The sequence below is a fragment of the Vombatus ursinus genome, unplaced genomic scaffold (genome assembly GCF_900497805.2).
Source record: "Vombatus ursinus unplaced genomic scaffold, bare-nosed wombat genome assembly UNPS02009918.1, whole genome shotgun sequence".
NCBI classification, from domain to species: domain Eukaryota; kingdom Metazoa; phylum Chordata; class Mammalia; order Diprotodontia; family Vombatidae; genus Vombatus; species Vombatus ursinus.
In genome coordinates this window covers 7,160,467-7,182,186 of record NW_020949696.1, presented here as the reverse complement: position 1 = coordinate 7,182,186, position 21,720 = coordinate 7,160,467, and the positions used below count along the sequence as shown (strand labels likewise).

The window sequence follows — 21,720 nt, the reverse complement described above, 5'->3', positions numbered from 1 at the left end:
AATAGAAAGATACTCTCTTGGAAATAGCTGTCACATCCTCATTTGTGCCAACTGTAATCTAAAACCAGTTCCGTTGATCCCAAAAGGTTTAAGAATTTATCCTGAAACCTTGCCTTTCCACTTCATTTATTGGCGTTACTTTACCTAAAACTTGGAGATCAGATAGTATCTGTTTCCCAAAGCAATACCAACCACACATTTCAATTAAACTGTTTATTAAGTCCCTGTCATAGACAAAGCACTATACTAGGCACTTAGGGATACAAGGATGAATGATACTTCCTACCCTCCAGGAATTTACAGTCTAATGTGGGAATATGACATGCACAAACAAGAATAATACAAGGGAAAGTTTAATGAAGGTAAAATAAATCTAAAATGCTAGAAAATGAAGGTGAGATAATTTTTATAGGAAAAATAAATGATGGTCACATAATGCTTGTAGGTCTGCAAAGCACTTAATACCCATTTCATTCTCACAAATACCCATTTCGTTCTCACAAAAACCCTAAGAGTTTCTGCCATTTAACAAATAATGAAATGAAAGGCTCAGCAAAATTTCAAACTGCTCTTTCTCATTCCAAGTCCAACACCATTTCCACCATGCCACATTACCCCTTTCCCCAACGATAAATCTTCATGGAAGAAATGGCTCCCTCAGGCTAAGAATTGATAATAATTTCAACGGGCAGAGATTAAGGAAGGAGGTTCCAGGTATGAGGTAAAGCCTACAAAAGGCATTACAGTGCAGAATGAGATCAGACAACTGCTGTTTATCCAGGTCAGGTGGAACCACAGTCAGTGCATGAAGGTAAATGATATGAAAGGTCATTTATCCTAGAGACAACAGAGAACTACAGTTGGTTTTAGGCAGTAAAATAGTGTGATCATACCTGTCTATTAGCAGATTATTGGGCAGCTCTGCAAAGGGTGGATTGGAGACCAAGATACAAGATCCACAACACACATTATATTTTGTGAACCATTATCTGCCACCACTCCTATCCAAAAGAGATCCTATGCCGTTTCTTCGTTTCCCAATTCAATTTCAGTCCTGTTGAACAAGTGAGAAGGAAAACCCATGCTTTCTTCACTGAGTTAGGCAGCACACACAACCGCAAATGGCGTAGAAGTCAGCCGTCTTCCCAGGTGGAGCTGCCTTGCGTGCTGAGACAGGAGTCAGAGGCTGGCTAGCACATCTCCAGGGATGCTGGATAACAAGGAAGAACAGGAATCAATTAACAAGCATTTAGGATATGCCTACCATGTGCTAGGCAGTGTGCCAAACAGATATGGAGAGAGGCCAAATGTCTCTGCCCTCAAGCTGACATTCCAGATGGGGTAGATAACATATATACACACATAAATATATATCAAATTAAGACAAGGTAATTTATTGGGTGGCACTAAGACAATATTTTAGGTAAGTTTTTGGTTTCTTGCTTTTTTAGTGAGGCAATGGGGTTAAGTGACTTGCCCAGAGTCACACAGCTAGAAAGTGTCAAGTGTCTGAGGCCAGATTTGAACTGAGGTCCTCCTGACTCCAAGGCTGGAGCTCTATCCATTGCGTCACCTCGCTGTCCCATATTTTAGGTAAGTCCTAAAGGAAGCTGGGATTTAAAGAGGCAGAGGTAAGGAAAGAGCATTCCAGGCATGGGGAGATGGAGCTTGGTGTGTGAGAAACAAGGTGGCTAGTCTGGCTAGACCACCAAGTGAGGGGAGGAGAGTAATATATCCTAAGGACCAGGTTGTGAATTAAAGGGCTTTAAATGTCAAAAACAAACAAAAACCTTAACAGAATGGGAGTGAGATGGTCAAAACTGCTTTAAGGGAAGTACTTTGGCAGCTGTGTGGAGGACCCATTATAAAGGATGGGGACCAATTAGGAGAGTCAGATGACGACAGGAAGAGAATGCAATCCTGAATGGCTGCACAAATCTCACTCCACCCAAAGGATTAAGGTATCCTTTTACCATAGAGGTCCAAGGCAAGAGACTGTGCTTTTGTTTGCCTGCTACACACCAGGGAAAATGCTATAGCTGGGACACTTAAAAACAGGCCACCGATGACTCTTGACTGGATTTAACAGGGATTTGTTTCCCAGCAATCTATCAGGCAAAACTCAGTTAGTGAGATTTATGATTCCCCTCCAGTAAAATCTTCCAACAATTCCTCACAGAGTGGATGTGACCCTGGGTTCTTAGAGACTATGCCAGTACTGCCAGATCCTTTAATGCTGAAAACACTTTAGGTTTGAGCATGGGGATGGGCCAAATAGTTAACAATCTGCTGAAGTGTGGGGGGTGGAGAGGGCAAGACAGGGAGACATCATTTTAGGAAGAGGCCTGGAAAGAGAGCTGGAGAGGGGAGATGAAGGGCAAGGGGGAGGAAGTACACAGAAGGGGATGAGGATAGCAGAGTCAGGACATTAGGTGACTTGGCTAAGGTCATGCCAGTAAGCAGCAGCTTCCTTGGTGAACTTCAAGGTCACTGAGGACCCAGCCATTACCAAACCACTGGGATTCCACCTCTCCAGGGTTGTCAGGGCAAATACTTTGTGAGCTTGGCAGAATGGAGGCATGTGGGTGGAAGCCCCATAGCTTTGCATTTCCACTCCCCTCCTGCCCCTGGCCCTCAGGGCTGTCTCTGAGAGACTAAGCATGGAGGGGAAAGGTGGTGCTGGGATCTGAGGAGACCTCAGGGGGTACCACAGACCCACAGACAACCTCAGGATTTTCCGAGGAAGAGATGATACCCTGGGAGCCTGAGCAGACTGCCAGGCTTGATTTGCCGTTGGGAGTGGGCACCCTGCTCAGGTGAAGGACGCGTTCCCCCTCCCCACAGCCACTGCTCCGTACATGGTTTACACAGGCTGTTGGACTAAACTGAGCAAAAGAACTATCTTAAGAGACTTACGTAAAAGGAGAAATAGGTCCCAGACTAGACCGTCAGGCCGGCCTGTCATTTGCTGTGGGACTTTGGCATTGGAGGGTGCGGTATCTGGAATGCAGGAGCCCTGTGTCTCCTATTTCTTCTGCTCCCCCCACAGGGCTCTCTATACAGCAGATGGCTCCAAGTAAATGAAGCTGACTAATATCCTAAATACTAACCACCCCCCAAGTAAGCATCAGATGTTAGAATGGAATGTAAAAATCTTTTCAACAAAAATCCCAGAAGTCTGGTGTTCAGCTAACCCAGCACCATCAAAGCTTCAAAGAACAGCCCCAACTTACTTCTCAGGGCGTCAGCAGCCAGTTACTGCACTAGCCGGTAAGTGATATATCTGCCTGCAGTCTCACTGGGTCTGATGATTTTCACCACCTACAAATCCAAAAGGAAAAGCCCATCTTTACTTGTTGAATATAAAGAAAAAACAAATATAAAGTACAAACATGTTCAGCCTTGAACTCAAATGTCATCTTTTCCACAAACTTTGATCTCATCCTTTCCACATAGTGAATGAGCCCTACCCTTGTGTAATCTCAAGGCAGCACTGTGGTGAAGTGGGAACAGCACTGGATTGGGAGGAGGACCTGGGTTCAAATCCTGGTTCTGCCACTGAGCTTTACCCATGTGACCCTGAGCAAGTCACTCAAACTCTTGGGGCTTGTGACTTACCTGTAAAGTGAGAAGGCTTCTAGCCTTCCAGCTCAAATCTGCAATTTTAGGAAGTTTTCTAACGTACTCAACATATTCCATTATTTCTCCCTCTCGAGAGGGAGAAAGCACTAATAAAGGGAGGAGCAGGATAGACCTCCTGAAGGGGGAAGAATTTGAGCTAGGCTTGGAAGAAAACTTCCAACACTCCTTGAGGCGAAGGTAAGGAAGGAGTTCGTTCCAGATGTGAGGGAACACCTTCCCCTCGTAGCCAGAGACAGGAGATGGAGGAACAGCTGGCAGGGCAATCCTGGACCAGACGGCGGGCACGAGGGGGAGAGGTGGCTGGAAAAATCAGTCCTGGGAAATAAGCCCGGAAGAGCCAAACCAAAGTGTATCTCATTCTAGAGACAACAGGGCACCAGTGATACACTTTGCAGCTCTGTGGGCTGGCATCACTGGAAGAACAGTCGATGGATTTGAGAGCGGAAGATGGACTGGAGAGGAGAGACACCAATGAAGAAGGAGGCTTCTTCAATAAGCCAGCCATGAAGGTGAGCCAAACTAGAACTGCGGGGCTGGCCACGGGCCATGCGCGTGGTGAAAAGATGCTGGATACGTAAGGGGGAAAGGCGAAGAGAAAACGAAGATGTCTCCGAGGTTGCCAAGCCGAGTGATTCTGAAGGCTGGCAGTGCCGTCGACACGTCCCTGGCCCGCTCTGCTTCCTTACCTGCCCTCGCTTTATTCCAAAGTACCGCGCCACTGGGTCTCCAGCCTGGATTCTGGGCAGCTGGTTTTCTCGAAGCTTACTGATGAACAGAGTGAAGGAAGAACTGACCCTGCGGCCCTGGCAGAGAGCCTGGCACTATTATGGTCCACTTCCCCCCTCCCCCACATGGAGCGCGGGCCCCACCCTTCCCAGCCGCCCCGAGCGCCTGATGCCCGAAAGGAAAGGGGCCAAATGGGAGCACGAAGGATACTATCGAGCTAACAGCTCAGTGACCTCTTCTTTTGTCATGACAACATGCTCTGGGACCAGCTGGAAGGAAAGTCACCCAGTCATGAAATCGGGAGGGGAATCAGACGGGGCAGCCAGCGGGACTTTTGAGACTGGGAATCTAGTGCGCTCTCAGCACCGTCTTTGCTGGACGTCTCACCCATTGGCTACATGCCTAGAGAATCCCCTCATCAACGCGCAAGCATCTGTTAGGCACTTGTGGACACAAAGACAGAAAGTGGAAGACACCGCCCGCTCTGGAGCAGCTACAGCAGCCTGCAATCACTCGGCTGGCACCTCCTGCTCCCTGCTTCCCCGGTCTGAGACCATAATCAAACCAATGCTGCCACCGCTTCTGAAAAGGGCATGCCGACTGACCGCACCAAGCCTCCCTGCCACTTTCTAAACCGGAACACGCCACCCATGGCCAACACTCTCCTTAAGGTGCTCTTTCCACTTCAGAATGGGAGCTCCTGAGGGCACAGAGATCTTTACTTCCCTATTTTTATTCCTGGTACGTAGCACACAGTAAGCACTTGGTAACAAAATGCTGGGGTCTGAATGCTCTAGCCACTCCAGGCTCTCCTCCCAGCTCCCTGTGCTGCTCCTAATTACACAAGTGCCTGTTTTGTTTCTCAACTAGAGGAGCAGCTGGGTGGAGCCTGGGAAGAGCACCGCCCTAGGAATGGGCTATCGTCCTGGGCCCGCCAGCTTCCCAGCCATGGGGCTTTACACAAGCCGCCCCCTCTCTGTCTGTCTCTGTCTGTGTCTCTCTCAGCTGGATCATCAATAAGGTCCCTTCCAGCAGAAGACCTAGGATTGTTTGGTCTCTTCTGGAGCACATGCCTCTCTTCCTTCATCTTTCCCAGAAGGCTGGGTGTACAGTTCTTAGGAACAAACTGCTTCTGATACATGTGACAGGGGACTGGTCCTATACTTCGTTATTCCTTTTTTCTAACGAGTTCGCTGGCAGGTGACTTACCTCATGTTCAGTAATATTAATGAGCAGCTCCTGCTGTAGAAACTGTTCTAGGATATATTTGGGAGCCATGTCAACCAGGGACTGAAAAGAAAAGAAATCAACACTGAAGAAAATCCAGTACTGCTTCTTTACATAGGACCCAGGTGAAATTTCACAGGCCTGGGATCAGAAGACCTGCATTTTGGGCCTGGTTCTATCATCACCTCCCGTGTGACCCTGGAGAAATCAGTGAGCCTGAGTTTCCTCTTTTGTAAAATAAGGAGGGAAGGGGCACTACCATTGGCAGGTGTGCCCCTCGAAGAAACAAAAGAGGAAAAGGCCCACCTATTTATGAGAGCTGTTTTATCATGCTAGAGAACTGGCAACTAGATGAATGGCCATCAACTGGGAACAGGCTGAACAAATTACGGTCTCTGAGTGTAATGAAATATTACTGCGCAGTACCAAACGAGAGAATGACATTTTCAGGGAAAGTGAAGTGGGAAGAGACAAAAATGGTAAATGAGGGGTTAGGATTATTTGAAATCTTGAAGCTCTGAAATTCTTTAATTCTTTATCATCTCCAGCAGTAAAGCCCTCCAAATCCTGTACATAGCTCCAAAAGACAAGTTCCCGCGAAGTAATTAGCTATATCCAAAGCCAAGGCCCTCATAACTTTTCTACTAACAATCATTTTCATTTGCACAGTTTTTTTAAGTTTTCTAAATGATAAACTTCACACCAGTCAATAAACACAGACAATCAAATAAAAATATAAAATACAAGCTATTTACAAGACAGCTGGTATATAGAATTCTGGGCCCAAAGTCAGGAAGACCCAAGTTCAAAACTGGCCTTAGATACTTACAGTTCTATGACCTTAGGCAAGTTACTTAACCTATTTGCCTCAGTTTTCTCAACCATAAAATAGGGATAATAACAGCACCTATCTCCCAGTGTTGTGAGGATCAAATCACATAATATTTGTAATAGCACTTAGCTTAGTGTCTGGCACACAGCAGGTGCTATATAAATGCTTATTCCACAAGTTGCACACTGACTGAATAAATAATGTGCATCTTAACACAGAAAACTGTGGAGGTAAATGCATCATAGGTGCATTTATCATCTGCTGCAGAAGACTGTACCAAGAATTCAAGATCCTTCAAACCAGCTCTAGGGGACATTAGAGGCCATACAGCCTAATGCCTTTATTCTACAAGAAAAGGAAACTGAGGCCCAAGGAAATTAAGTGACTTCTTCAAAGTAACTAAGGTAAAAAGTGTGGCAGATAGGCACTGGTACCTGGTGACTTGGATGCAAATGTTGGGAACAACAGTGACAATACAGTTCAGGATTAAGAAATTAAAGAGACCAAAGGGTGGTAGATTACTCCGAATCATCACATCTACCATCATGACTATTTTCTTCAAGAAGAAAGTTGGAAGGTATGCCAAAGGCATTAGGAAACTGGTCCTCACAAAAGTCCTGAAATAGAGGGCAGATATCATCCCCATTTCACATAAGAGGAAATTGAGGCTCAGAGGAGTCCCTGGAGCAAGGACAAACAGCAAGCAGAGATGGGACTTGGGACTCCAGTTGGGGAGGCTGGATGGCAAGCCTTTCTAATCTCTTCTGCTCTATTCAGCTCCTTAAATGGACTGATTGACTTAATTACAGAATTTTTTAAAAGGGTCCTCAGTGCAACAGTGCCCTAGCTATTTTCAGCTGCCCCAGGACAAAGGTTAAGACTCCAGGGGCTGAATAGGACAGAAAAGTACCGGCCCATTTTGCTCCCCAATCAGAGCCAGATTACTACTGTGGTTTTACAAACTGTTCTAGCAGCAAGAGAGGAAGAGAAGCCTAAGCCTGCTCATGTCTGAAGCAAACAGGAAGCGGTTAAAACATTCGGGACAGTTCAGCCACTTCCTTGTTTGGATGCCTCAGCTCCAGGTAACAGGACAGTTTTTCAAGCTGGCTCTGTATTGTGAGTGTCCCTTTCCACCTAAGCACTGCAGACTAAAGCTGGAGAGGGGTCAGAAAGACTGGTAAGGAACAGCCCAAGAAAGTCCTGGCCTCCAAAGGCAGGGTAAGGGAGAGATCAGAGCTCCGCTCTTGTCTGAGCACCTGCTTCGCGGAGGGCGTCATGCCCTGCTGCACCACAATGAGGGCCCTGGTAATGTTCTCCTCCTGCATCCGCTGGCAGTACATCTTGATAGTCTTTATTCCAACCTTTGGTTCCTCTGGGAGGACAAAACACAAGATTAAGATTAAGATTATTTTCAGCTACAATTGTCACTTTCACCTTGAAGACCCTTACCTTTCTGAATCAGTCTCCACGGACCCAGAGCTCTTCCCTAACCTCACACCAAACATACGATTCAATACTTCAAGAGCTCATTTTTCAGTGTAGATCTTCCCTCCCATGATACAGCTTGCCACCCAAACATGTGTTAGTGGGTGGCTTCCTCAACCGCTATAGCCAGTGGCCAAACTTCCTATGATTAGTCTCTCTGAACTGATGATGGGTCCACACTTATAACTTTCCAACTTAGTAGGACCAGCTAAGGCTCAAGTTCCACTGGCATAGCCTTTAAGTACCTAGGGGCTCTTTCCTGCAATGGTAACAAAGATAATAAAGCATCGGAGCTGCCCAATTTCTAAGACTTTAGTACTTCCATCTCTATACCAGAAGTGACAGGCAGCACTGTGTACAGGAGAGGATGTGGGGCATGAAGTCAGGAAGCTGGCAAGTCTACCCTGCCCTCTATGTACCCCACTGCACAGCTTCTGACAGGCTGCTTCCCCAGTTTGGGTCACCTCTGTGAAATGATGGAGCTGAACTTGACCTCTGAGGTCCTTTCCATTCTATGATGACAGTATTGGGAAAAACAGGAGGGAGCCCTGACGTGATGGATTGGAGGGTGAGACAGAAATGGCTTTCTGAGGAAATAACAGGTATACCCAGATGGCATTTCCAGTTCACAAAGAAATTTACACATGCACGACACAGAAGCAGCTCTGGTAGAAAGGTGGAATGTAGATCTAAATACCAACATCCCAACCCCAAACCCCAGCAACCCTGTCGGGGAAGAGAACGGGGAGTTCACCTGGAAGCTGCCGAACTGGATCAAATATAGCTTTGTCAGAGTGGTCTTATCTGACAGACCTACTAGGTATGGTCACACAGCCAATTCAACTAACCACAACTCACACTTTCATAATATATCAACATTTTACAAAATGCTTTCTTCCCAATAACCCCACTAGGTAGAATGTCCCATTTTTAGGGATGACAAACCTAAAACTTGCTGGTAACCCAAACTCCAAAGCCATATGCCTCCTACCTCCCAGAATTTTGGACTAGGAAAATAGATTTAATTTATTTTTCAAGACAACAGGTTCTCACTAGTCAGTCTCTCTTTTACCTGGGAAGAAGACAAACATCTGGTCTGTGGGGTCATCATTGTGGGCCACCAATACTGTAAGATCAGTGCGTCGAGGCCGTCCTTCACTGGGCTTATCCCCAAACTGGGCTTTGAACTCTTCCAAAGTCTGATCTAATTCATCCTGGGTCACCAAGTAGCCCCGATCATGACATAACTGTGAAAGAGCCAGATAATCAATCAGAAAGGACTCCAAGAGAACATTCTGTCCATCTAGTGAAGGGGATAGAAACCTACCTTTTTTGACAATGAATGCCCAAGACCTCACTCACAGCCAACCCCTCAACCACTGTCACCAACTATTTAGAACTTCTGTCATGCTCAACCCAAATCCCTCTTATTATACATATTACCTCTTCACCCTGGACAATTTTACTTAGCTGGGACATATTTGATGAGCATTATGCCAGCCCTGTCCCAACTCCCTCCAAGGCCATTGCTTTCTGCTGTCCCAAATCTGGTCTGTTTATACATAAAGAACTACAATACTGACTTTGTAATCTTTTCATACTATAACCTCTACAACCCAGGCTCTGAAGACAAATTAAATATGTTCTTCTACCCAGGTTCTCACCTTACTTCAACAACCCTCTTCCTCCAAATCTTGTTACTTTCTTGTTTGGCAAAATGGGAAAAATAATAACAGTTCACATATATATAGTGCTTCAAAGGTTCGCAAAGCACTTTATATACACTTATTTGATCCTTACAAATTACCCTAATGAACTAGATGCTAATATTATTCTCATAATACAGGAGATGACATAAATTCAGAGAGGTTAAGTGATCTGGCAACATCACAGACCTACAGTGTGCCTGGGGCAGGATTTGACCACAGATAGGTCCTACTGTATCCCTCCTTCATTCAGACAGCCATCCCTTGCGACAAAGAATAAAGGGGGGGGGGCAGTTCAGTAAAACTAACTCATATAAACTCAAGATTACAGTATAGGTAATGGCTAATGAGTCTACATACCAGAAATAAAAGAAAAAGGAAAAGGACAGACATGTACAAAAGCATTTTTGTGACAGCAAAGAATTGAAAACTGAGCAGATGCCCATCAACTGGAGAATGGCTATTCTCCAGTTATAGTAAATTAATGTGATGCTATAAGAAAGATGAAGGAGATGGTTTCAGAAAATAACTGGGAAGACTATTAACTGATTGGAAGTGAAGTAAGCAGAACAATTTATACAATAACAACACTGTAAAGATAATTAACTTCAGAAGACTTAGGAACTCTGATCACCAAAATTCCAAAAGTCTCATGATGCTATCTACCTCTAGGTGACAGACTCAGTGCAAAGTGAAACATTTTCTTTTCTTTCTTATACTTGGCTAATATAGGAATTCATTTTGCATGACTACATGTATTTGTAATGAATTTTGCTTTTCTTGCCTTCTCAATGGGTGAAGGGAGAATTTGGAACTGAAAATAAAATAGAATTTTTTAAAAAAAATTGTACAGGTAATGTTCTGGATCCACAGTCTTCACCTCTGCCAAGAAAGGAAAGAAGTGTGTTTTCTCACTTTTTCTTCCAGGCTAAGTCTGGCCAGTCTAACTGCACAGCCTTCACTTCTGCTTTGGTCCATTCCATTTACATTGTTGTAATCATTGTATATATGGTTGTCCTAGTTCTAATTACTTCATAAGTGTTCCCATGCTTCTCTGAAGTCTTCATATTTGTTGTTTTTTACAGCACAGTAATATTCATGACATTCACGTACGATAATCTTAAGACATGTCCACTTCTGGGAATCTACTTTAGTTCCTAGTTCTTTGCCACTAAAAAAGTTTCTATGTTGGTGTTTATGGGGTCTTTCTGTCTTTGATGCCTGATAGCTAAGATAATAAGGGAACTAACACATATAAGACCAAGAACCATATGCCAATGGATAAATGATCAAAAGACATGTACAAAGCTTTCAGAACAAAAATTGCAAGCTGTTAACCATTTGAAAGGATGTTCTAAAAAAAAAAAAAGGGAAATGCAAATTCAAAAAAAAAAAATCCTGAGGTTTCACCTTCTATCCTTGAAATTCACAATAGATGGGAATAATAATGTTGGAGGGGGAGTGCAAAAAGGCAGGCACACTTAATTTACTGTTGGTGAAAGCAATTTGGAATTATACCAAAACAAACAAACAAACAAACAAAAAACGACTAACATCTCCATAGCCTTTGTCTAAGAGGCAGGCAAACAAGCCTAGCTGGTGCTAAGGGAAAAATAGTAAGAGGGTGAATCAGTTCATACAAGGTGAGTCAAATCTCTACCACTTCTACCACCACCTCCTTTCAAACCTCAAAGGACACAGTCCAGGATCTTGAATCTAATGGGGGAGACAACAAGCAAACGAATATATACAAACAAGCGATACACAGAATGAATAGGAAATAATTGCGAGGGAAGGTATTAGAATTAAGAAGGTTTCCTGTAGAAGATTTTAATTGGGCCTTAAGGAAGAGAACTCACCAACTATATAGTATATATAGTGGACCAGTTGGCATAGCTTAAGCAGCAAGGCACTCACCATAAGGGACAAACAAAAAGCAATGTATGCCAGCCAAGATGAACCACCACCACCTCCCTCCTATTGGAGTTATCTTATGAGTCTGTACTCAAAACCTTGTGAAATATGCCCAAGACCACCAGCCCTGTTTCCAGCTAGGGTTTCTGCTTCCAGAAGAAATCACTCTGGAGAAGTCACTCTGGGGGCTCATCTTCCTTGCCACCATCAAGTAGCAGGTAAGCTTGAGTATCAGGAGTGGCAGTACTTCTCTAGGTCACTGGTCCTGCTTTTAGCCCAGCCATCACCCTGGGAAACAACTCCTGTGGAGATGTGGCCTACCCATTGCTTCCGAGAGTGCTGCAGTTACAAGTTACTGAAGACCCAGAAAAGAATGTCCTTTTGTCCTTGGCACGATCAAATGATTATTTATCAGAAACTGACATGATTTGAGCAGTGGAAACATCATTAAAAATGATACCCCACTATTTGCTTTGCCACTGCACTCTAAGGACCATGGGACTTTTCCATCTGACTTGCAGCTGAAACCTTCTCCATGTGTTGTCTGGCCTTTAAGACTGTGAATTCCTAGAAAGCAGGGAGTCTTTTCTATTTGCATCCCCAGCATTAAGCACAATGTTCAGCACTAGGTCAGTACTTAATAAAATGCTTTTTAAATGCATTCATTGAGAGAGTCCACTGCTAGCCCAAATAGGAGAAAGATAGAAAGGGATCACATATATCAAAACATTATAGCAGCACATTTTGCGATAGCAAAGAACTGGAAATGGAGTGGATATCCACTGATTGGGGAACTGCTAAACAATTGGTACATGAATGTAATGGAATATCACTGTGCTGTAAGAAATCATAAATAAACCCCAAGAATTCAGAGAAGCACAGGAAAATTCCCGATTGATGAAATGACAGCCACTGTAAAGCAAATACACGCGGACCTTCCTCCAAGGGGATCCATGCAGGCCTGACCCCTTCTCCTTCTCAAGTTTCCTCCTCATCAAACTGCTCTTGCTCTCCCTCTCTTCGACCCGTCCCCATTCCCCCCGCATTTCTCCAGCCTCCTCTCCCCTCCCTTCCCAGAACCGCCCACGCGCCCCTTCTCCAGCCTTTCCCTCCCACAACCCCCCCCGCGCCCCCTGCCCCCCCCCCCCCCCCCGCAACTCCCTATGTGCCCGCCTTCTGCCTTACCCACCCTCTACCCTCACGGGCCTCCTTCCTTCCTCTACTTCTCTCGGGGTCAAGGGAGGCTATCGTCGTACCTGCATTATAGTCTTGCGGATCTTCCATAGCCGATAGGTCTCCTCTTCGTCATCCATGTCACCTTCGCGTCAGGCCACAGAAGCGACTAAACGCCCACGACTTCTTCCGCACCGCGCACCCCTCAGCTAAAACCCTGAAGGAACTAAGTGCAGCTGCGCAAGGCCTAGTACCGAAGCGAGTGCGTCTGCGCGAAGCCCAACAGCAGGCCCCCTTCGTGCCTGGGCGGAGGTGGCTTAGGAGAGTGCCTGAGAGTAAGAGAGCAGGCAGTGCGGCAGACAAGCCGACGACTGAGCGTTCGGAGGTCGGAGGTTAGTTGTTTTGTTTGAGGCGCCAGGCAACGCCCCACCCCCCGGGAAATTCTCGCGTGTCTTTAGGCGCAAGGTTGCCTGGGAGTTGTAGTTTTCCAAATTGTCGGTCCTCTCAAACTCTGGGGTCGTGGAATGTCAAAACTGGGAGGGAGGGATGTCAACGAATATTAGGCTTTTGCTGTGTGCTTAGTGACAGGAGAGACACAAAATTTAGACAAGCCATTGCCCTCAAGGAGCTCTCATGGAGATCCATGTCATCTACCTCATTTTATTGAGGAAGAAACTGAGGCCCATAGAAGAGGGAAGAGACATTCAAAATTATGCAGCAACCTAGTGGTAGTCAGTCTTGATTCCACATTCAGCGCTTTTCCGATACTGAGGAATAGCGTCAAGTTAGTTTTTTCCAAGTAGTCAATTTGTCCATTGATCTTGGTGTCCAGGGAATCACAGAATCTTAGATTTGGAAAGGCCTTCAAAGGTTATCTAGTTAAATCTATATCAGAACAGGAATCCCTTTTACAACAATCAGGGTCCCTGCAGTTCTTCTGTTTAATCTCCAGCTAACAAAAGAGAGGGGCCATTTTGGAACCTCCATTTTCATAAGTAATCAATTCAGATCTAGAAGAGATCTTATGGATCATCTGCTCCAAGCCGCACATTTTATAGAGGAGGAATAGAGGCACAAGGAAGGTAGTTAACCGAGTTAAGAATAAGTGGAGTTTTTCAAGATCACCCAGGTAGAATGTTGGAACTAAGATTTCAACATTTCATGAATCCTAGTACATCACTCTTGGCTCTACACAATCCAGACAAAAAGAATGTTTTCTTGGGTTTATTTGTAAGGGGCCAGAAAACACACAGATTATTGGGTCTTACTAGATAATCTTCAAGGTCCCTCCAGCTCTAAATCCTGCCAGTCTGAGAATTTGCACGTGGGGGCCTGGAATTACTTGCCCTGAAAGCCTGTGAGTCAACCTTCGTGACTTGCTGGGAAAGATGTGCAGATAAAACTCATCCAGACTTGGTGGCTTAGTTGATAAACCTTTAATTAGGCTTTTTCTTGATTACTAATTACCCTTTTACATCGTCATTAGGCAGATTAAGCAGCCTGAAACTTGGACCCTGGAGCCACTAGACTGGTAAAGGCTATACAATTTTTGGGAGAACCTAAGACATCCATGGACAGTTGGGTGACATGTCAGGTTGTGTGGGGATTTGGGGCATATTATCCAGGTAAATAAGCCGCACCGTTACAGCCTCAATCCTTAGATCGCCTTGCGCACTTGCTTCAATCCCCTGGGGCCACGAGAAAGCAAAAAGGGAGTCAGGCGCTCTGCAGACGTAGCGGGTCTACACAATCTGCCTCGCCCCGCCCCGTCCCGCCTCTAGCCCCGCCCCGACCTCAAAACCCCGCCCTCTACTACTCCGGCCTGTTGATTGGCTGGCTGAGCCGCCTATCCATCCCCACCACAATTCAGACCAGTGATTGAAGGCCAGAGGGTGGAGCGATCCGGCAGGGCCTGCCCCCCGGGCGCGCGTTGATTGGGGCGCTCGGGAGGGATCCGCCTCTGGGGAAGGAGGCTCCCCGACCGCCGCCGAAATGAGTTTTAGCCGCCTCTACCGCCTGGTGAAGCCAGCTCTGCTGTGCGCAGCCATGGCGGCCCCCGGGCTTTCCAGCAGTATGGTGAGCCTGGGCAGCCCTGCGCGGCCGCGGGAAGGGCAGGGTGGGGGGAGCCGGGCCGGGCCGAGCGGAGGCCATTGAGCCCCAACCCCGCCCCTCGGGTCCGTTAGGGGAGGGCGCGCGAGCCCCCTCCCCGCCGGCCCCCTGCCCTCGGACGCAAGTTGCCCCTAGCCAGCCTCGATCTGGCTCAGCCCCCTTCCCAAATCCCGGGGCCCGGGGCGGCTGCGGCGGGGGCGGGATAGGGAGCCCGGGAAGGGGGGGGTGCCATGGGGGAGGGGACTGCCCGCCTCAGGTCAGCGGGCGATTGTTCTCAGAGGCCGGAGCCGGGAGGGCCAGGGGCGGGCCCGGCCACCAGGCCCCCCGCCCCCCACTGCCCGCCAGGCCGCGCAGGGGAAGGAGGAGGGGGCCGCGGGGTCAAATTCTGACTCTTCGGTGCGTGCCCCAGGCCGAGGTGGTGAAATGACCGGATCGCCGGACCCGGGGTCTGAAGAACTCGCGGGGTTACCCTGGCAAACCCGTTCACCTCCCCGGGCCCCAGTTTTCTCATCTTGTTAATGGTGGGGAGGTTGGGCCGGGTAGCCTCTGAGTCCCCTTGATCCGGAGCTGTGATATTAAATCCCTGGGAAGGGGACCCTGGGTTCAACTCCTGCGTCCGATGCTTTCTTGGGGTGCTATCTGGGACTGGTCTCTTAACCTTCCTGGGTCATATTTTTCCCTTTTGTAAGATGAGGGGGCGAGTTCCATGACCCCCTCCCTAAGACAAGGGCGTTGGCCTCCCAGGTCCCTTCAGACTGCATTTGTAGCAGGATTCTCCATCTTTTGTAGCTTCCTGGATCAGTCTATGGATGTTTTTAAATAATTGCAGGAAATGCCAAATTTCAGTTAGAGCTTATTGAAAATAAAGATGTCTTTTTTCTCCAAGTTAAAGCGCCCGTTCCCCCCAACTCTAAGACCATTGTAACCTCACCTTTTGGGGCCTGAAATTCCCTAGCTGTAAAATGAGGGGGAAGGAGGTGTTTTCAGCTCTAAAATTTTACCAATCTTATATGAGTCTGATCCGAGGTTGTCTTAATTATGACCTTGGGCAAGTCCTTTTCCTCTCTGAGGCTTAGTTTACCCATCTGGAAGAGCAGAATGGTGGCTCTTGCCCTCCTAGCCTGCCATCAACAACAGTTCCTCCTTTCCTGCTGGCCTTGGGCTGGGGAAGCCAAGAACGGAAAAGGGATTGGAGAAGTGGGATGGAGTGCACATTAGCACAATGTAGCAGTTTTTCTGAAGTCTGCAAAGCCAAGGAGTTTGTGTCATGGGAGCTGGGTTCTGTGTCTCCTCTGGGTTATGAGACAGGGCCACTGGCATTAACTTTGTGTTTATGGGCCCAAAAAAGTGGATATTAGGCACTGTTATTCACTAAGCACATCAAATTGAACTCCTTTCTCCTGAAATACAAAACACCCTATACAGTGTTTCCTCTATCTGTTTATGGTCCTTCTTCCATCTCACTTACAGTCCCCATGTCCAGGCACCAAGCCCTAATCATTCTGCCCCACAGTATCACTCATCTTTCTTCCTTTCCACCAACACCCCCCTAATAGAGGCCCTCATCACCTGGATTGTTATAATTAGCCTCCTAAATGGTCTTCCTGCCATATATCCTTCCTTCATTCCAGTCCATCCTTCTCCACTGTCCAAAGGACCTCTGCCTACTGCCATTCTACTCTCTTCAGGCCCCTCTTACATGCCACCTCTTCGGAGACCCTTTCCTGCTGGACCACAGCTAGAACTGAAGCCGGCCTCTCTGAATCTTTTCTTGATCCCTCCCGTGCACTTGATCATATTCCAATTTGTGTACTTTTGTGTATATACCTCTTCCTTCTCTCTAGCCACTAGATTGACCACCCTTTGAGGCCAGAAGTTGGCTACTCTTTCATCTCTACATCCTTAGCCTTGATAACATTGACTTGACTGGGCTGAATTGAGTGACTGCTTAGAAATGGGCAGCAAGGAGTGTTCTTACTTGCCAGTGTGTGGGTAGATAACTAGACTTGGGGACAGTTCTGAAAGCTCTGGGGAGGCTGCTGAATCATTTGAATTACAGTTAGACCTCTGCTCTGGACTTTGAGTTGGGCTATCTGTGGGACTGGAGGCCTCTCTGTTCCCTGCCCTGCCCCCTTTAGGCCTCGGGCCTGGCCTAGCATACTCTAGCCTCCAATCTGTAAATATTTTTGAGACTTGGGTTTGTTTTCTTCCCTGGGTAATTTTATGGGTGTGTCTACTGTTTCTCTAGAAACTGCTGTGCTTGGGAGGTCATAGGAGGACACCAAAAGGACCAGCCAGGGTTGGGCTGGCCAGACCACATGTAGAGGACAGGGACTGAGGTGTTTCCTTGGTAACTTCCCCCCAAACTGGCCCACTGAGGAGAGCCAGACTGATGTCATGTTTGTTGGACAAGTGAATGAAGAGACCTGGTCTAGGAGTATGGAGATGTAGGCTCCAGGCCTAGCTCCTAATTCAGAGGGGTTCAGCTAACATGTATGACATGTTTATGACATGTCAGGCACCTGGGTCCGGGGTATGGGGCTCTTCCAGGGTGGACACAAGCTGTGGCTTCACGAGAGCCTCTAAGACCAGAGGTTTCAGAGAAGGTGCTGCCCTGCTTTGGCACCGGGAAGGTCTCTGACTGGGTGGATTTTTACGTGCCAGACACTGTGCCAAGTTCTGGACATATAGAGACAGACAGGAAAACAGCCCAGCTTTCTGGGAGCTTCTACTCTGGGGAGGAGGTCTGACGGGCACACAGACAAGCCTATAAAGTCATTTGTGGGAGCCTGCGCAAGGCTTAGCCTGCTTTTAGCTTGTTTGTCCCTCTAGACTGTGAGCTCCCTGAGGGCAGGGCTTGTCTTTTGCCTTTCTTTGTAGTCCCAGTGCTTGCTTAGCATGGTGTCAGGCACGCAGTAGGTGCTAATCAGTGCTTATTGACCCACTGACTTTGGGCCTCTGTAAAGTGAGAGAGTCAGCGTGGATGATGTGAGCCTCTATCGAGCTAAAAGGACCTTAGAGAGGATCTGGCATGAGAAGGAACCGCCAGCCTCGAAGGGCTCAGGCTGCCTCAGGGAGCTGCAGGCCTAGTGAGCCTCCTGCCTCTGGTCCTGAGCAGCTGTGTGACTTTGGGGAAATCCCCTAACCTCTGGGAGCCTTGGAGCTTGAAGGTGATTCCTGTACGTAAAAGGAGGGGGTTGGAGTAGGTAGAGCATCTTTAAGGTTGCCTTCAGCCCTACCACCTTATGAGCCAAGTGAAAGCCTTCATTTTTCCTAGTGAGGAAACAGTCCCGAAGCAGTGGAGGGACCTGGTGCCCAGAGGCCTACAACAGAACTCGTCTTGGCACCTCTAGGGCCTCTGGCTCCAATCCGCCTCTTTCCATTGGAACACCCAGAACACTCGGCCTCTGGAGTGTTCCCACCTCTCGTACTCTGCTTCTGCACTGTGGAAACCCCTAATGTCCCCAGAAGGGAGCCCTTGGGTGTCCTAGAAGTGGTGGTGGTACTGGCAGGGGCATTTACATAATGCCTTAAGATTTCCAGACTTGATTGTCCCTCACCGGCCGTTGTAGCAGCTTGGAGAGAGAGCTGGCCTTGGAGCCAGCCAGCCAGGAAGTCCTTCCTCCAGGGCTCTGAGCAGCTTAGGCTGTGTGTTGCAGAGTTTCTTCATCTTGGAGTTCCCTGGCCCAGTGAAATCCCAGGTCTAGACCCCATCCTTATAAGGTTTCAGAGCACTTGACCTTTGTGGGATTGTCAGGAGGATCAAACAGTGTCAGTGGTACGTATGTGGCCCCCATTTACTGATGGGGAAATTGAGGCTGAGAAGTTCAGTGAACCCCTGAGGGTCATGTAGGTAGTAAGTGACTGAGGCAAGACTGGAACTCGGGTCCTCCAGCTCCAAGGGCAGCCCTCTCTCTATTACATCATGCTGCCTCTAGATGATGGGCAGAAATCATCGCTCCACCCCCAGAGACTTTGCCAAGTCCTCAGCAACAAAGGTGGGGCTCAGTGCCCAGGTCAGTCCATTGCAGTGCTCTGTTGCCAGTGGGCTGACTGGTCCCTGCTCCGTTCTGGAGCCCCTGATGAGCTCTGCTGCCAGAAAGGCTGCCCATCCTGGATCCCAGTGGAAGTCAAGAACTGGGCCAGAGTCCTCCCTCCCTCCTTCCCCAGCCCGAGATCTCTGTGTTTCTGCTGTGTGCCTAGCCCTGCCCTGGGGGCTCTCAGGAATATGAACTCACTTTGACCTCAGTGACCTTGGTGAGCCCTTTCAACTCAGATCTGAATGATCAACATTTTGATCTTTCTTAAAAATGTGCATGTAGGTGGTGCAGTGTGTAAGTGGCCTACCTGGTGAGAGTGCTTCATAAGCCATCACATGATGTGGCAATATGCCCTGTCTTTGTGGGAGAGACAAGCCTGCAGACAGATGAAGTCTTAAGTGGCACAGGTGAAGGAGAGGAGGGAGATTATCTAGCCAGGTTTGGTCTCCAGAGCTGCAGACTGGAATGCCCTAGAGACCTTCCCAGAAAGGAGAGAGGCATTTAGGGTTAGGGTACTGTGGAGGAGGGTATTTCTAGTGGAAAGGTCTGCAACATCAGAGCCTCGAGGGACTTCAGTTCAGCATGTAATTATTAAGCACCTGCTATGTGCCAAGCTCCGAGCTAGGTACAAAACTGAAACCAGCCTCAAGGAGCTTACCTTGTACTAAAGCAGCATGACCTGCACCTCACTCTGAACTCCGTGCATCATCAGTGGGAAGGGCCAAGGGCCGAGGGGAGAAGGGGAGGCCCTCTTGTGAGCATCACTGGGGCAGTTAGCCTGTTCCTCCAGGCCTTTGACCCCCACAATCCTCTCTCCTCTGTACCACTTCTACCAATCAGTCTTTTTGGGTTTGTGCTTTTAATTTGTGGTTTCTTTTTCAATTAACAAGCATTAATTTCCTCCCCTTCCTCTATTGAAGGAAAAGAAAAACAATACCTTTATAACAAATATACATTGTCTGGCTTTCAAGGCAGAGATCTGAGAAGACCCGTACCTGCCACACCATCCCTTTGCACAGAGAGGCCCACCAGGATTGTACCCTGCACACATTTTCAGATTTTTTCCAATGTATTGCTCAGTTTTGCTGATTTTTTCCCTCTCTTTTTTGTCTTTAAAAAAATAGTATTATGTGGAATGGCTCTCAAGGAGGAGGGGGAGGGTTACCAGGAAAAGATGTAGTGATGTTAAAAAAAAAAAAAAAAGACATCAATTTAAAGAAATAGAACAAATTTGCATAGTCAAGCAAAAGAATTTCCCACATTGGCCAAGTCCAAAAAACATGTTTCATTCTGCACCTTGAGATCACCCCCTTCTTTCAGGAGGTGAGGAGAGACTCTCTGGAATCTTCACCTCACTCATTTTATAAATGAGGAAGTTGAGATCTAGGCAGTCTTGCCTGAGGACACAGACACAGTAAGCAGCAGAGGTAGCATTTGAACCCAGGTCCTCTGATGCTGCTAGGCCTAATCCTCTTATGTATGGTGCTGCCAGCCCAGAGACAGTGACTCAGTGACCCTGAGCCTAGGTCGGTGCTGTACATGGCGGGGCTCAGCACCCTCTCTTTGTCCTACAGTGCTCTTCTCGCAATGATTGGAGATGTGCCAGGTCAATGCACGATTTTTCTGCTAAGGACATTGAGGGTCGCGTAGTGTCCCTGGATAAGTACAGGTAAGGAGAGGGAGGTGTGGTCTGAGGCTGGGAGGTTGGGGGTAGGGGCCTAAGGTTGGCCCTTCCTTGAGGCCCTTCCCTGAGGCCAGTCATAATTATGCTGTGTGAGCTGGCCACTCATAGCCAGACTTCATCAAGAAGGCATGCAGGGATCCTGGGCCTGCAGCCAACAAGGAGCAGAGAGTGTGCAGCAGCAGAAGGCAGGCCTCTGGGAAATGCAGTTATGGTAGCCACTGGCTGGGTGGGGGCCTCCCTGGGATGACCCCTGCTTCCCCCATCTCTCCTCCAGGGGCTGCGTCTGCATTGTCACCAATGTAGCCTCACAATGAGGTAAGACGGACGTAAACTACACTCAGCTTGTCGACCTGCACGCCAGATATGCTGAGCATGGTTTACGGATTTTAGCTTTCCCCTGCAACCAGTTTGGGAGGCAGGTAGGTGGAGGGAGGAGTGACCTCTCCCCGGAAGGTAGGAGCCCAAGAGGGACCTTTGTCACGGTCACAAACTAGGGTGGGCTTTTGGACAATGGGCATGTGGTGCCAAACCTGTTTCGTAATAATAGGTGTAGGTCTAATGGAAGGGCAGGTTCTTAGCAGCAAGCGTTAGCTTGTCAAAATTAAGTGTAGGTGATACAGTGGATAGAGCTCTGGCCCTGGAGTCAGAAGGACCTGAGTTCAAAGCTGGCCTCAGTCACTTGACACTTACTAGCTGTGTAACCCTGGGCAAGTCACTTAACCCTGATTGCCTCATCAAAAAACAAAAAAATGAGGTATATAAAAGTGGGAGCCCCTTGCTTGCAACTGTGGCCATCAAAGCCAGCTCTTCCACCTAGACCATTGTATACCCTGTCACCCCTTCTTCCCCCAGGAGCCAGGGAGTAATGCAGAAATCCGAGAATTCGCTGCCGGCTACAATGTCAAGTTTGATATGTACAGCAAAATATGTGTCAATGGCGACGATGCCCACCCCCTGTGGAAATGGATGAAAGTCCAACCCAGAGGGAAGGGCATTTTGGGCAAGTGAGTGCTGGCTGTGGGGGGAAAGAGCCTGGGGGACAGGGAGGGACAGAAAGATGAGGCCCCAGCTCACCTAGGCCCAGAAATGTGGTTGCTGGGAGTGGGAGGGGAGGACAGAAGGATGAGGTCACAGCTCACCTAGGCCTAGAAATGTGGCTGCTGGGGGCGGGGAGGGAGAGAT

At 47.8% G+C, this 21,720-nt stretch overlaps 2 protein-coding genes across 2 annotated transcripts in view; one reads left to right on the top strand and one right to left on the bottom strand.

The window, feature by feature from the left end:
• Nucleotides 1-335: 335 nt before the first annotated feature.
• On the bottom strand, nt 336-13,020 carry POLR2E (RNA polymerase II subunit E). Its single transcript, XM_027853252.1, has 8 exons — nt 12,789-13,020; nt 8,985-9,159; nt 7,684-7,799; nt 5,578-5,658; nt 4,579-4,637; nt 4,329-4,407; nt 3,234-3,321; nt 336-1,210 (listed from the first exon to the last, which is right to left on the bottom strand). The coding sequence occupies exons 1-7, from the start codon at nt 12,843-12,845 to the stop codon at nt 3,256-3,258; spliced, it is 633 nt and encodes a 210-aa protein (XP_027709053.1). The 5' UTR covers nt 12,846-13,020; the 3' UTR covers nt 336-1,210; nt 3,234-3,255.
• Nucleotides 13,021-14,669: 1,649 nt separating this feature from the next.
• GPX4 (glutathione peroxidase 4) overlaps nt 14,670-21,720 on the top strand; it is a 9,169-nt gene continuing 2,118 nt past the window's right edge. Inside the window, exons 1-4 of the mRNA XM_027853050.1 lie at nt 14,670-14,781; nt 20,429-20,523; nt 20,813-20,957; nt 21,391-21,542. Of these exons, the coding sequence (XP_027708851.1) occupies nt 14,698-14,781; nt 20,429-20,523; nt 20,813-20,957; nt 21,391-21,542 (476 nt within the window). The 5' untranslated portion in view covers nt 14,670-14,697. The remainder of the gene's footprint in view (nt 14,782-20,428; nt 20,524-20,812; nt 20,958-21,390; nt 21,543-21,720) is intronic.